This window comes from Drosophila sulfurigaster, chromosome 2R, assembly GCF_023558435.1.
Source record: "Drosophila sulfurigaster albostrigata strain 15112-1811.04 chromosome 2R, ASM2355843v2, whole genome shotgun sequence".
Taxonomy (NCBI): Eukaryota; Metazoa; Arthropoda; class Insecta; order Diptera; family Drosophilidae; genus Drosophila; species Drosophila sulfurigaster.
This window is the reverse complement of record NC_084882.1, coordinates 17,120,492-17,134,980: the sequence shown is the minus strand read 5'-3', so window position 1 is coordinate 17,134,980 and position 14,489 is coordinate 17,120,492. Positions and strand designations below refer to the sequence as shown.

At 39.5% G+C, this 14,489-nt stretch overlaps 3 protein-coding genes across 6 annotated transcripts; all 3 read left to right on the top strand.

Moving 5' to 3' along the window:
• Nucleotides 1-1,371: 1,371 nt before the first annotated feature.
• LOC133838033 (uncharacterized) lies at nt 1,372-3,174 on the top strand. The gene is made up of 3 exons (XM_062268957.1): nt 1,372-1,932; nt 2,437-2,559; nt 2,623-3,174. The coding sequence occupies exons 1-3, from the start codon at nt 1,506-1,508 to the stop codon at nt 3,015-3,017; spliced, it is 945 nt and encodes a 314-aa protein (XP_062124941.1). The 5' UTR covers nt 1,372-1,505; the 3' UTR covers nt 3,018-3,174.
• Nucleotides 3,175-4,272: 1,098 nt separating this feature from the next.
• On the top strand, nt 4,273-5,677 carry LOC133838032 (uncharacterized). The gene is made up of 2 exons (XM_062268956.1): nt 4,273-5,379; nt 5,443-5,677. Exons 1-2 carry the CDS (start codon nt 4,338-4,340, stop codon nt 5,634-5,636), a joined length of 1,236 nt encoding a protein of 411 aa, XP_062124940.1. The 5' UTR covers nt 4,273-4,337; the 3' UTR covers nt 5,637-5,677.
• A 198-nt stretch (nt 5,678-5,875) lies between these two features.
• On the top strand, nt 5,876-13,917 carry LOC133838290 (neuropeptide F receptor). Of its 4 annotated transcripts, none has more exons than XM_062269359.1 (5): nt 5,876-6,224; nt 10,732-11,182; nt 11,266-11,435; nt 11,761-12,647; nt 13,043-13,917. In XM_062269359.1, exons 2-5 carry the CDS (start codon nt 10,741-10,743, stop codon nt 13,056-13,058), a joined length of 1,515 nt encoding a protein of 504 aa, XP_062125343.1. In that variant the 5' UTR covers nt 5,876-6,224; nt 10,732-10,740; the 3' UTR covers nt 13,059-13,917. The 4 variants fall into 4 exon arrangements, with proteins under 4 accessions (XP_062125343.1, XP_062125342.1, XP_062125345.1 ...); XM_062269358.1 differs by having other exon boundaries at nt 10,717-11,182; XM_062269361.1 differs by lacking the exon at nt 5,876-6,224 and having other exon boundaries at nt 10,424-11,182; nt 11,761-12,337; nt 12,410-12,647.
• Nucleotides 13,918-14,489: the final 572 nt, after the last annotated feature.

Sequence of the window (14,489 nt, the reverse complement as noted above, 5' to 3'; positions counted from 1 at the left end):
CTCTCTTTCTCGAGCCTCTCGGTTGTTGTCTTCTTTGAAATAGTGGCACGCTTGTGCTTGGCTTCGTGATTTAATATTCAGCCATCACAATCGCAATTGAGTTAGATCTGGGGCCAATCATTATTGTTGGCTAAGTTTTGGCCGAGCTGCAGACAAGTGGCTCAAATAATTATTTTTGTGGCTAGTTAAAAACAATGTTTACAACAATTGCGGCTAAACTTTCTACACACAGCAGCATCGTGTCTTTAGCCTTGAATATGGAGTAGTTTTTATAATGGGTTGAATGAGAGTGTGAAGGAGGCTATCAATCAAGGTACATTATGATTACATCATTGTGATTAGTAGTTTAGCTAATTAATAAACTGAATGTCGCAGCTGCGGCGTTGTCTGAGAATGCGAGACGCATTGTCCACTTGATGCACGATATAATGGCGAGATAGTTGAATGCATGACAAGAAGCAGTCAAAAAAGAGCGCCAATTGTTACTTTCACTGATCAATAATGCAACAGTGGCCACAATTGCACTGCTGCCGCTGCCAACAACAACAACTTTCGCATCCAACTTTTGCAGCATTGTAATTAAGTCGGTCAGAGCACCGACTCCGACCCCGACTCCAACTACAACTCCAACACCGAGCAATGCTCACACTTGGACAGAAGCCGGTTATAATTCGCCACAATTCAAAGCACACTTTTTCGTTGAAGTATGTAAATTGCGCATCATGATCATGATCACTGATATGTACATACATGCTGGCGTGTGTATCTATTGATTGATCTGTTCGAACATCGTTCGCTTACATGCGAGACTTAATCTCACCTAAGTGCATTCGCACTTATTCTGATTGGTATCATTTACAAGAGTTGGCATCGCGGTAACCGCAAACATGGCTCATTCATTGTTAGACAAGGCTTGAATGGCGCCAAGGCGTTTCATATCTATCAGATACCCCCGTATGCGAATATGGAATTCACTTTCGTTAGACTCAGCGACAGTATTTTGCGCTGCGGCTTTTGCTTTTGCGAGAAGTTGGTCGCTTGATGATCGCTCATAATCCAGACGATGTACGCGATTCAATTTGCTTGTTGTTCGCAGTTAGCTGTTCGCTCGCTCACCTCAAACTCGCTTTTGCTGATGCTGATGCTGTGACTGTGACCCAGAAAGCAACGCACTTGCATTGACTCACATCGTGGCGCATACAGCTGCACCCGAGCAGGAATCGCAATTCCGGTGCATGTTGCATGCTGCATGCTGCATGAGCATTAGATGCCGATGTTGCCGCTGCTATTCGCCGCTGCTTTTGCTTTTGCTTGCCAAGCCAGTAATGCGGTTGCCACTTTGTGATAAAAGGAGTACACAGGCGCCTTAAGTTTCCATTTGTGTTTCACTCGGCCAACCGTGCGGTGGTGTTGGCAGCTCAGCGAACGCGAGAATCGTTTCTGTCCACAGTGTCAAAGAGTCATCAAATCAATCCATCAATCCATCAATACAAGTCACCAAACAAATGTCACTTTGGCGTTGGACTATCGCTGCCTACATGGCATTAGTGCTGATTCTACTGCTTCACTTCAGCAATGCACAGGATCAGATCGGCACAGATGCGCCCACATCAACGGCAACTTCATCTGCTGCTCCCCTCAATGAGAATATGGAATCGGATCGATCATCGTCACGAGCCGGAGGCTCTTTGGTTGCCCACAGTGATGTTTATATTGCGCGCAATCAGCGGGAATGCTTTGAGACGCGCAATTTGGTGTCCTGCATCAAATACAAGGCATCGAAGCTTATTTGGAAACTAGCCACCAACGGCATGGGCTTCTTCCCCAACGAATACGAGCGGGAGCTGGACAAGCCGCGCTGGCTGAGATTGGTGCAGCTGGGTGAACCAGCCGAAGATATAATGATATTCAATGATGCCAAGAGCCTGGAAGGTAAGTCCTAGATATGGACAGATTGAATGACGCTGACTCTGACTCTGACAGCACTCTGTTCGCTTATGGTCAAGTGGGAAAGTGGCTATCCAAGGCAATTTGCAGCTGCAGTTTATGCAGATGAACACCTGGGGAGGCTTTCTCGATATTGTTCAATCTGAACAATCCAATTGAGCGGACGGGTTTCACTTACCACATAGACCACAAGTCACTTATGTACATACTTGTGTTGTGTTGTGTTGCTTCATTAACCACTTTTGTTTGCATCGCAAATAGCAGCAGAAGCTACGCAAAGACAGAAGCCAAACGCCACATTATGCTGCTCTTTTAATTGCGATAAACACTGCTGATATTTACCACACCCATAATTAATTAAATTCGTCGGAAATCTAGATACTTTATGTATATTTTTATAACATAAACAAATAGCGCATAATGTGATTAACAATTTGTACTTTGGCACTAATTGCGTGCCTCGAATTTTGTATCTCTATCCACTATCAGGGGACAGTGAGCTAATGCGAACTTTCAAGTTCCTCAAGCGGTCCGTTGAGACCTTTGGACGCAATCATGGCGTGCAACTGGTGCTGCCCAAGGAGACAGGCGCCAGGGTTTTGGATGAGTCTGGTAAGCTTAATGAAGTCATTAATTTTAGCGAAAGTGTGCTAACAGTCGATGGCATCTCTGCAGAATCACGTGGCGCTCGAAAGAAGAAGAAGTGGCTCATCCTTCTTCCTCTGATTATATTAATGAAGATTGCCCACTTGAAGATGACCGTGGTCACATTGCTATTGGGAGTTCTGGGCATGAATATATTACTGGTGGGCGGCACAGGTTGGCTCATTCACTATCTGAAGTACAAGACGATGTGCAAGATACATCCACACCTGGTGCAGACACATTCGCATGTCTATGACTCCGATCCAGCAGACTATTCGCAGTTCCTAGGCAGCAGCTTCTCCAACAGCTACAATCCGTCCAGTGCACATGAGGTGAATGCCAATGGCTATAGCAAAGACTGGGCCACGAGTAAGGCGTACAATGGCTATAACTATCTGGACACCATCAGCAAGCGGATACACTGAGTGAGAGTGAACAAGAAAAAGATTCGTGCCAGGTTCCAGAGATGAGTCCTAGTAAAAATTGTCATGGTCAACGTTATTGTTTTTTTTTTTACTTAATTTAAATAACTTATTATAATTTAGGTTACACAAGTATTTAATAAACTAAATATTCGCAACAGTTGATCAAATATTTTTTCGCCCACGCACATTTTCCGGATAAAAAGACTATGCCCCATCCCCCGCAGGCGTGCGTAAATTGTGACGACGTCTCGGCCGTGTGTGTTTACTTGTACCTTATCAGCAGCACGCTTTTGTTTACCTAACAATTTAACCTGGCCGCACAGAAATAATATATCGGTGTGTGCAAAAAGTGCCCCACCAAGAAGTGAATCTACGGCAGCAGCACACGAAAATCAATATGTTTATTATACGTAGTAGTCTCTGTGATTCTCGGCGCCCACCGAAATAAAATGTATATCGTAAATATGAAAGTTCCAGCTAACTGGTTAATAGGCCAACAAGCTAACCAACAGCAACAACAACAACAACAAATAGCTATCATCTGGCTACATATGTAAATGATTAAGTTAAGCAAATATGCTTTAGAAGGCGGTGCTATTGATTGGATCACTGTCAGCCACGAACAGAAGCGCAAACCACGTTGCCAGAGCACATCCACTCGCACTCACTCACTTCTGTGGTTCTCTTCTGTTTGCATCCATTTATGGCCCACATGAATAGCAACTCGCTAAGCGTCCAGCAAACATGGGCGATAAGCGCCCATTGGGCCATGCGAACATGTTTAATGATCCAGAGCAGCAGTCAAATTTATTGCCACGGCTGATAGCAAGGGCGAGGCAATGCAGGAATAGGGGCATGTGGCTGCAAATGGGATTGAATTACAGACAATAGATTCCTCAGCTGAAATAAAATTTGCCCCAATTTCCACCAAAATTTATCCTTTATTTCCCGCTAAATAAATTACAATGGCCTTGTGGTCAGTTATGTAAGCGCTTAATGAAAAGAAAGTGCTGTCATAATTAATGCAAATAATTAGTGCCTCTAGAAACGCCTAATCATGATGATGTGAGATTTCTATACTGACACCTGTGATGAAATCTTCGCATATACGACACACCATATAGATTGTACTAAAAAACCGGGGTACACCTCAAGAGATACGATGTAACGTTTAGTGACAAACACTGTAAAGTGACGTTGCTGATAAGTAATTCTAAGTTCAAAGCTATATAAAAAGCCGTCAGCAGACAAAAGTTAGACAGTAACCACAGTCTGAGTACATCAAACGCATCTCAATCTCGTGACAAAATAGATATCAAAATGCAAACCGAAAGTACTTTGCCCGATTGGCTGAACAAGGACTACATGGAGGAAAAGCTTCGTATTTTCCACAAAGATTCAGAGTTAAGTGTCATCAAATTGTGGTCACTCACGGCTTCGGGCAAGGGTGAGAACTTTGTTGGCGTCATCACGCGTATTTACGTGGTTTTCAAGCTATCGAATGGAGAGCAGCAACAGAGTTCGTATCTGCTGAAGGAAACCTGTCCGGATGATGCACCTCAAGCAGCCATATTTATTGAGTATAACATCTATGAACGCGAGATGGACATGTACGAGTTTGTGTTGCCCACGATGTCGCAGTTACTGCGCGAGGCTGGCATCACGGAAAAACTTCATGCCGATGCACTCAGTGTGGATCGAGAGCACGGTATAATTATACTGGAAGACCTGTCGCCACTCAACTACAAGAATGCAGATCGCGTCAAAAAGTTAGACTTCGAACACACTCGGTTAACGCTAGAAATGTTGGCTAAATTTCATGCTGCTGCTTTTGTGTTGGACAAATTGTATCCGGAAATGCTCGCAAAGAATTTCAATCGCAGTTTCTATACGCGTGGTGTGAAAGGCTATACAAAAGTATTTACTGGTTTCTTCAAGACGCTTGTTCGTTACGTCGAGTCTCAGCCGAAACTAAAGCAACGTTATCATGACAAACTGGTGCAGTTGACAGATAACGTCATGGAATATGCAGCACGTTGCTTTGATGTTGATGAAGATGATTTCTCCACACTTATTCATGGCGATTGTTGGACTACAAACATCATGTTTCAGTATGACGCTAAGGGAAAGCCAGTCAGTGTGTTGCCAATAGACTTTCAGTTCAGCACTCGCACCTCGTCAACAATGGACTTGCATTACTTCTTCAACACATCGCTGCAAGAGGAAGTCTTCAACCAGGAATCAGAGCTAGTGCAGATTTACTACTATGCACTGAAGAGCGCCCTTGAGAAGCTTCAGTATAAGGGGAACTTTCCGTCTTTAAATGCATTTCAAATGCAGTTCGAGCGTCGTAGATTTGCTGGTAAGTAGTTGACCTTGAGTTTTAATTTTAATTACAATTACTTATATTTATTTTATCCATTAGGTCTGCTTGCAATGAACTTCCAACCGATGATGACTTATGTGGGCTCCGATTTTTCAGGATTTAATGATTTCTTTGATAGCAATCCTGAGGCCATTCGCTTTCAGAACTCTTTATACGACAGAGCAGAAATTCAATATATTGTGCAAAAAATGTTGCCCATATTCGATGCCAGGGGATTGCTGGATCCCCAATAAATATTTAAATTCAGAATAAATGTAACGAATTCTTAATTACATATTATCATTCTTTAATCTAAAGCTAAGGTCAGATTTTGAATTGCAATTTGGTTTCACTGTGCTTGGCAGCTGGCAAAAGCTTTTCAGACGTTTCCAACCCCTAGCGATGTTGATAAGAAAGCTTCGCACAGCTGTTGGCCCAAAACAATGTAAAAAGCACTCGTATTTGGCTTGTCAGATTGCGCAGCATGTTTAGTTGAAACTTCGGGCTCACAGCGCGTATACGCAACGAGCTGCCTTTGGTGGGTGCTTCGCAAACGGAACGGACTCAGGGCCATAACTATAAAACTTAGGACTGTGGGCCAAAAGCCAACAGATGGTCGCCGGCTGTGCACGCGTCAAGTTATCGGGATCGCAAATTCTTGGATACCGCGCACAACCGTTAAAGTTATAAAAGTGCTCAAATTAATTGAAACACTCGCAAAATATAGAAAACAAATGAGAATTTATTAATTAGAATTATTCAGAATGCTGTCGAATATTTATACAAAATTGTGTTGAGGCGACTGTAGAATGCCGTAAAAGAATCACTTCACAAATCAAAAGGTAACAAACCCGAATGTGTGTGTGGAAAATGCTTTGTTTGTTTTTGCATATGCCGCCATTAAAAATCGAAGGCGTGAAATTTTCATAGCTGCCTGGCAGCGTGCTACGCGGATATCTGCCCATAATGAGCCGGACGCCGCGCCGGCTTTCCATATGTGATTTCAGTTTGTGTATTTGCTTTGACCCAATGCGAAATTCGTAATCAAAGTGCGCTGTAATTCGCTGTGACGTATTCGGAGAGATTGTAACAGTCGAATCGAAGAATAAAATACTACAATTACTAAAAAAAAAAAATAAATAAATTCGTAAAGGAAGTTGTAATTTAATCAAAGTAAAAATTTACTGCCAAATTTATTTTGAGCGCTCGCCGAGGGAAGGAAGTGCTCAAAGTGTTTGTGTGAGCGACCGAGTGTTGTGGCAATGCGAAAATGCTTTTATTGGCCGGAAATTCAATTTAATAAAAACGGAAAGCAACGAGCAGTTATAATAGTTCGGGCAAAGTGTAAAAATAAAGTTGTATTAAAGAATCACCCCTTTCACATGAATCAATATTTAACACGAAGCAACGTTCATGAAAATCGCATGTTTATTGCTCAAAAATTTGATGAACAAATAGAAATAAAAACGAAGGTTTCGTCTTTTTCACGCAATTTAAAATAAACTATTTTTTAAAGCTAATTAAAACCATTTTGGGGTAAACATAATTAATAATTTGGCAGATTGTGCTCCTAGCTAAATAAAAAATGCAAATTGCAAACATAAATTTCCCTCTATTAACTACTGCTTTAGTGGAGATTCATAAATTAAATTGACCCCTTCAAAGCTTGCTGCAGAAAATTACTAAAATATGTAAGAGCATTACCACAGCATATTTATTTTAATTAAAATGGAAATTCCTGGCATAATTGCTAAGGCCGCAGTCAACGTTGGAGATTTGAATACATAAATAAATCTGAAAAAGTATTTATAACTATAATATTCAGGCATCTATGAATGTATGCAAATCTCGTTCTGTGTAAAAATAAACGTATTAAAAAACAGCTACGTATTGATTTTGCAGTGTAAATGTAGGAGTATGTGATTTTTATGCAAAGTGATTATTTCCTATTTATTTATTTAATAGCTTGTGCATTAAAATGAAATTTAATATGAGTTTAGTCAAGTAGAACTTTGATAGTAAAATGCAATGACTGTCCTTGCTTAAAATTCACTAAGAAGGATATTTACTGCACGCCAGATAAAAAGTTAAAAGCCATTAAACAAGAGAATTCCATTGGGTGCATTTTAAGCTGAAAGCTGAACAAGCTTACAGCGAGCAGAGTGACTTTCGATATACAATATAAAAAATACACAGAGCGCAATAAAATCATGAAATATATTCACTTTTATAAAATTGTAAGTTCCCAAAAAAATCTGATGAAAGGGAATTAATATCTTAAAGGCTCTTTTCTTAATGTTGTTCACTTTTATTTTATGTTTTTTACTTTTAAAAAACAAATCAAAATATATTATGCATTTTTTTATGTATTTGATTTTATTTGGTTATAGCTTAATTTCATTCATTATACAAAATTTTGTTCTGTGTAATCCGATGTACTTTATAAGGAATAATAAATGTAACTGTAGGAAAGAATTTAATCAGGAGAAAGATATGTGCAGGCTAATTGCAATATAAATACTGTAAACGTCCCGTCATGCCAAGAAGCCATTACAAAGTAGATGTCAACTCGAAATGAAATTACATTCCGACCGCAACTTTCTTTTAAACAGAAAAGTTTCGTCTTCTGTGTTATTTGTTGGTTTGTTTGTTTACGTGAGATGCGTTTCTTGAAAGGGAATCCTGACAGACTTAACCATATGGCAGTCGGAATCACTTCATTTTACATTTATAGAGCCTCGTCCGCAAATTGACTTAGATTGACAAAAGGGAAGCATCTGGACAGACATTTAATTTAATTATTACACAAAAGGAAAACTGCTAAAAACCTTTTCGAATTCATCCAGTTGATTGAACGTCTGCAGTCTGCGTATTTGACCATTTGCCACTTGATGTTTGTAAAATGCTCAATCATTTGTGCAAAGTTAAATAAACTTTCAATAAAGGAATGTATCTTTCGTTACAATAATGTTCAACATTTTCTGCTCATTCTTCGGGCATCTGGCAAAAACATGTTAGACAGCAGAGTAAGCAAATAAAGCTACGGCTTATGCTGGCAATTAATAAAGCAAATACTCATGCCACCGAGGCATATAAATAAATGTCTAACGTTTCAAATAAAATATTGATTCATTTCTCATGTGTCGCCTTTAAGATGCGTAGAGCAATAAAACTCTTTTGGCAATAGAAATGTCGCTGTAAAAAAACAAGCTTCGCCCAGCGACAGCCCAACGGAGCTCAAATAAATTACAATAAATTACAAAAAATAGCTGTGCCAAGACAGATGGAAATAAAATGGGTTGAAGCTGGTCGTGCGTATTTCGCGGAATGGGGGAGGTATTTATGTTCTTTATCACATGGTTAACCGTGGTAGGTGGAATTGCAAATGCACCCACGTGGTGAGGCGGACTACGAGTGTATTCGAAGCGAATGTTGACAGTTTGAAAATTATTCAAATTCATGACAAGTTCCCTGAACTTGAGGCTACTTTACATAATTTTCTTGTCGTCAACTTTTATGCAAAAGTCATTTCGCAAATGCCCAGCCAGAGCTGGAAAAGTAACTGTGATAAATTTATCTAACAACTCGAAGCGCTTCTGACGCTGAACAAAATAAGAACATGAAAACTAAATTTAAACTTTTGTCGCTGCGGAATGTGATTCCCATGTAATGAGTCGAGGCCAACGAAAGAATGGATGTGCTTTTAAATAAATTTTTTAGCAGCGATGGGTCAAATTTCCTTCGAACTTTCTTTCACAATTGTAATCTATCTTTTGTGTACAAATTTATTTTTATCTAGCCCAAGAGCATTGAAAAGTTCTTCGCTTACCTTTTATTGTTGCGTTTGACTATGGTTAAAGTTTGTGAATTGATTTTGAAGTTCTTTCGATTGCAAGTTTTGTTCCAAATTGAAAGCAAAACCATTATTAAAGTTATCTGCTCTTCAAATGAGCAACAATAACTTTCAATACCTTTCAGTATCTATCAATCCTATCTATTTCCCTTGAGCATCTGTGTGGCATCTGTTGACGAGAGAAGATAGTCCTGATTTATAGCCAACACATTAATTGCAGCAGCCGATTGTGAAGCATACTTTGGGGATTCAAATGAATGTTATTTGTGCCCACCTCTGTCTCAGCTCATCGCATTTATTGACACTGACAAGTACGCACCCATTTTGCGCAGAGAATGCGCAATTATTTTAAGCAATTGTCGTCATTTATAAAGCTTCTGCATTTCGAGGAAAAAAGTACATGTTACTCGTAGTATCCAAAACCCAATCTTCCCCTAGAGAAGACTCTGACTCTCTCTCTCTCTTACGGCTACTGCAATGTAATATTAAAGAAAATCTGGTTTTTTAAGCCATGGAGCACATCATGTTAAATTCATCAGGGAAAAATATGCTCTTAAAGTACCGCAAAGTGTTTTCCGGCTGTTAAAGGACATAGCAACGCCCCTGTCAAAAGTAGTTACTTGTGTAGGCTTAGCAACTTGGTTTGAATAATACGGCCTTCAAATGAAAAAAACCTTGCGTAATTTACAACATCACATAGAGCATTGTCAGCTTGCTTGCCATCGTAAAGTGAACAAATTTGGAGCCAGTGACCTTTTAATTAAGACTTCGTAAAATTAATTTAGTCTATATTAGTAGCTATGCTTAATGCGATGATGGTGTAACATAGCGACGATGTTCTTTTATGTTTGAAACTTTTTATAAACTCCTCGTTAAATTAGCTGCAAGAGTATTAATAGGTCGACTACAGATGGTTTATTTAAATTTTATTTTGAGAACAAAAAGAAGCTCTATTTTAATTTTGTTTTCGTTTTTAAAAATAGAATGATTTAAGTATTTTAATTAAAAACAAGTTTTTTTTGACAAACTCATCTGCAGTGTGGGGAAAATACATTTTAATTGTTTAAATGTGAAGTGAAAGTACTTGAAAGCTTCGGCTGTTTTTTTGACGCACCAAAAAGTATACTGTGCAAATTTCAATGATATTCATATCAACAACATGTTGGGTTGGTAGAAAGTAAAAGCACAGCAGTGTTTATCATGTAGTAGCTCTATCTGGAATTATGGCGTCAAAATTGGAACTCCATTACTACCATAAACAAGTTGGCATAAAAAGATACTTGGTATAAGTCAACCGACTGGCACTGGCACATGATTATAGTCACTTTTTTTTTGGTTGGTTGGTAATGTCATAAGTTTTAGGACGTAAATTGAGTTGAATTTAGGGCACTACATCACGCAAAAGTATGTATAGCCTATATGCACGCAAATGAAAGTTTTCGCCGACTGTCGGAAATGCGAGTAGTCTAATGAGCAGACAGTTTATTTCTCAACAGAAATCCAACATGAATTGGACAACGCCGAGTGTGGCCACATCGGATGAAATATTTAAGGAAATTGCGAGCAAAACAAATTTTGATTTAATTGGTGAGCGCAGGCATCTGGTGAACTATCCCAAACTGTTCCCCAATAACAACATACACCACAATAACTATCACAACATCAACGACACCGACCACGACAGCAGCAAGATCAATACGATGCTGCTACTCAACAGCACCGGCAACGAAAGTAACGCGATGCCACCGAATATGGATCCATTGCTCATGGAACAGTATTTACACAATCGTGCCATTGAGAGTCCATGGTATCACTTACTAATCGCAATGTACAGCGTACTGATTGTGTTTGGTGCCATTGGCAACATCATGGTGGTCATTGCCGTAGTGCGCAAGCCAATAATGCGCACTGCCCGCAATCTCTTCATCCTCAATCTGGCCATATCGGGTGAGTGCGCTTTGTGCGTGCGATATTAGAGACGATTTTTGACGCTTATGCTTGCTGTTTGCCATTTTTTGGACCATTTACAGACTTGCTGCTGTGCCTAGTTACCATGCCGTTAACTCTAATGGAAATTCTTTCAAAGTTTTGGCCTTACGGTTCATGTGCCATTCTGTGCAAAACGATTGCCATGCTGCAGGCATTGAGCATTTTTGTGTCGACAATATCCATAACAGCCATCGCTTTCGACAGATATCAGGTTGGTATTAAAACGTAATTACTATTTTTTATTACTTATAATAGATTTAAGTACACTCATATCTCATTTAAGGATGGTAAGCTATGTAAAACAAAATCTGTTGACGCAAAAAAATATTGTACCATTTAAAACATTAAAGCATACAGGTGCTTCCACTCTTTACTAACTACGTATACTTTATATTTACTGAATTAATAATTACTCGCCATGTTTCTACTAAAAATCAATTGTTTCACTTGGCGAGCTAATAAAAATATTGACACGGATACTTGATATTTATTCAATGATTAATTAATTGCCATCTGCAATTCATTCTTTTATTCAGGTAATCGTTTATCCCACAAGAGATTGCCTGCAGTTTGTTGGGGCTGTCACAATATTGGCTGGCATTTGGATACTTGCCCTGGTCTTGGCCTCTCCACTATTGATCTACAAAGAGCTGATCAACAGAGATATTCCGCCGGTGCTGCACAAGTTTGGTGTACCACATACGATATCATACTGCATCGAAGACTGGCCCCTAAATGAAGGTCGATTCTATTACTCGATCTTCTCGCTATGCGTACAGTATTTGGTGCCCATTCTGATTGTATCGGTGGCCTATTTTGGCATCTACAACAAGCTGAAGAGTCGCATCACAGTTGTCGCCGTGCAGAGTTCGTCGCAGCGCAAAGTGGAGCGTGGCAGGCGAATGAAACGCACAAATCGTTTGCTGATTAGCATTGCCGTCATATTTGGTGTGTCGTGGTTGCCACTGAATTTTTTCAATTTGTACGCGGACATGCAACATCCGTCGGCTGTAACGCAGAGAATGCTTGTGGCATATGCCATATGCCACATGATTGGCATGAGCTCCGCGTGCTCCAATCCGCTGCTCTATGGATGGCTCAATGATAACTTCCGTAAAGAATTTCAAGAACTATTGTGTCGTTGCACTGAATCCACTAATGTTGCTCTCCCTGGTCATACGACAGGCAGCAACGTGCAGGCAGCGACATCGCGTCGTCGGCGCAAGAATGAAGCCAACATGCTCAAAGGTGAGCTGCAGCTCTTGGGCAACCGAGGCTGTGTCGATGTTGATGGCGGTGTCAGCATCGCGGCAACCGAATTTAACACAAGACAAACTATAAACGGAACACGCAGCGCCGTCACGGAGTCTGTGGTACTCACGGAGAATCCCATGCCCACAGAGATGACCACCCTGGTGCCGCGGTAAAGCCAATCAGAATACTTCTACTAACTTCTACTACTACCACTACCACTTTGAATCTACAAGTACTATAAACTGAGAGCCATGTGTATTATAGTTTCATAAATATGGAGATTGCACTGTTTTGCAGTCTGTCTTGTGGCTGGACTCGGAGCTTGAAGCTCAGTAGATTTGCATGTTTGAAGGTTGCTCGTATTCAAAGTAGCCTATTACAACTTCAAGTTGCATGCTTTTGATACATTTAAAGTCGTATAATTTGTATTTGTTCAGTCATAAGTAAACGTATTTCATTGTACAAGTGTGTGTGTGTGTGTCGGTGTGAGTGGCTATCTTGATGTATTGTATAACTTTCATATGTCATCGTGTAAAGTAATTGAATATTTATGCACATTTACAGTTTGCAACAATACTAATTGGCAATTTGCATACTTGAACCGAACTTGAATGAAACCTACTCTCTCCTAGGCCCAATGCCACTCGAACATGGCTCTAAGGAACCAAAAAGGAGCAACACGATTCACGATTCACATGAGAACTCTTCAATTATACAGACGCAAAATTTACATTTACATTTAATTTAGAAATTTATGGATTATACGAGTAAGCTACAAAGATGACTGAATGAAAGCAAAGCTAAGTTAAATTTAAGGTTTAGAAAGGATATTTACATCTAAGTATGTTTGTGGTAATTGCATGTACTTAACACAATACATTACATTAAGCTTATCATTATCATCCCTTCAACTGTTACTACTTATGTATGTATGAGTATTGAAATACTACTTAAGCATTACCGAGTAGCATTAAGTCCTTTCAAGTACTGTGATTTAATTGAATGAGCCCTTCAATTAAATTTCGGGTAATTGATGAACACACAACTCTACTACTGCATTCGAAATATGTTAAATAAATAAATACATTTATAAATCTGCCACTTTGTTCCTACTGAAAGTAACCTTAAGTCAGAGATTATATCTTATGCAGTGCAAAGTTCATATTTGTTGCTTGAGTTCTATACTTTGCCTGCAATTCATGAAAGCATTAATATATCATGTTAATTAGGTATATTTGTATATATGTATATGCGCAGACTTTTAAAGCAGCATTAAACGTGTCCATAGCTTAAATGTGTCTGTGTTTATAATGTGTGTGTGTAAAATTCTCTTTTAACTTTCCAATAACGAATTCGGTTTTAAGTTTCAACCGAGTATTTTTGGGTACTGTATGTATGTAGGACCTTAAATAAGTTATAATAAAAACGAAAAGCAAAGGTTTGACAATGAGTTAAATTGGTTTTACTGGGATTGAAGGTATTCCGTTGCGGACACATCGTTTTATTACACTGGGTCAAAGATGCTTCCTTCCGTTTACGCACAAATGGATTATAACATTTTATTGCCTGAGATGGGAGCATGAAATGAAAATATTAATTCCACTTGCAGCAAGTTGACCAGCCGAGTTCGTGACAACACTAGTCACACCTGCTGCACACATAACCTTTAACCTTCGCCAGCTTGTTTCGCCCTTTAAAGATGTTGCTTACTCAACTCAACTCAACTCAACTCAACTCAACTCGACTCGAGCAACCGTGCAGCAAAACATAAAGTTAAGAGCAATGGCCCATTAAACGACGCAAATGTGTGCCCACTGTGATTATGCGAACATATAAATACTTACGACCAGACAAGCTCTGTCTATTGAGACTAGCAGAAAAAAGGAGGACAACTGGTTTAATGTTCTATCTTGAGCCTGCATAAAAATGTGATGCCACATACACGGTTTGGGCGCAACTCATCAATCACAATACACCTAAGCCAATGTTTTGCTAAAGGGCACATCTGTAT

Bases quoted from the DNA above. Each gene is read 5' to 3' on its own strand.
- LOC133838032 (XM_062268956.1), top strand. From the start codon at position 4,338: ATGCAAACCGAAAGTACTTTGCCCGATTGGCTGAACAAGGACTACATG. The intron at 5,380-5,442 runs GTAAGTAGTTGA...TTTATCCATTAG, and splicing joins CGAGCGTCGTAGATTTGCTG to GTCTGCTTGCAATGAACTTC.
- LOC133838033 (XM_062268957.1), top strand. From the start codon at position 1,506: ATGTCACTTTGGCGTTGGACTATCGCTGCCTACATGGCATTAGTGCTG. The intron at 1,933-2,436 runs GTAAGTCCTAGA...ATCCACTATCAG, and splicing joins TGATGCCAAGAGCCTGGAAG to GGGACAGTGAGCTAATGCGA. The intron at 2,560-2,622 runs GTAAGCTTAATG...GCATCTCTGCAG, and splicing joins CAGGGTTTTGGATGAGTCTG to AATCACGTGGCGCTCGAAAG.
- LOC133838290 (XM_062269357.1), top strand. From the start codon at position 10,705: ATGAGCAGACAGTTTATTTCTCAACAGAAATCCAACATGAATTGGACA. The intron at 11,183-11,265 runs GTGAGTGCGCTT...GACCATTTACAG, and splicing joins CCTCAATCTGGCCATATCGG to ACTTGCTGCTGTGCCTAGTT. The intron at 11,436-11,760 runs GTTGGTATTAAA...TCTTTTATTCAG, and splicing joins TCGCTTTCGACAGATATCAG to GTAATCGTTTATCCCACAAG.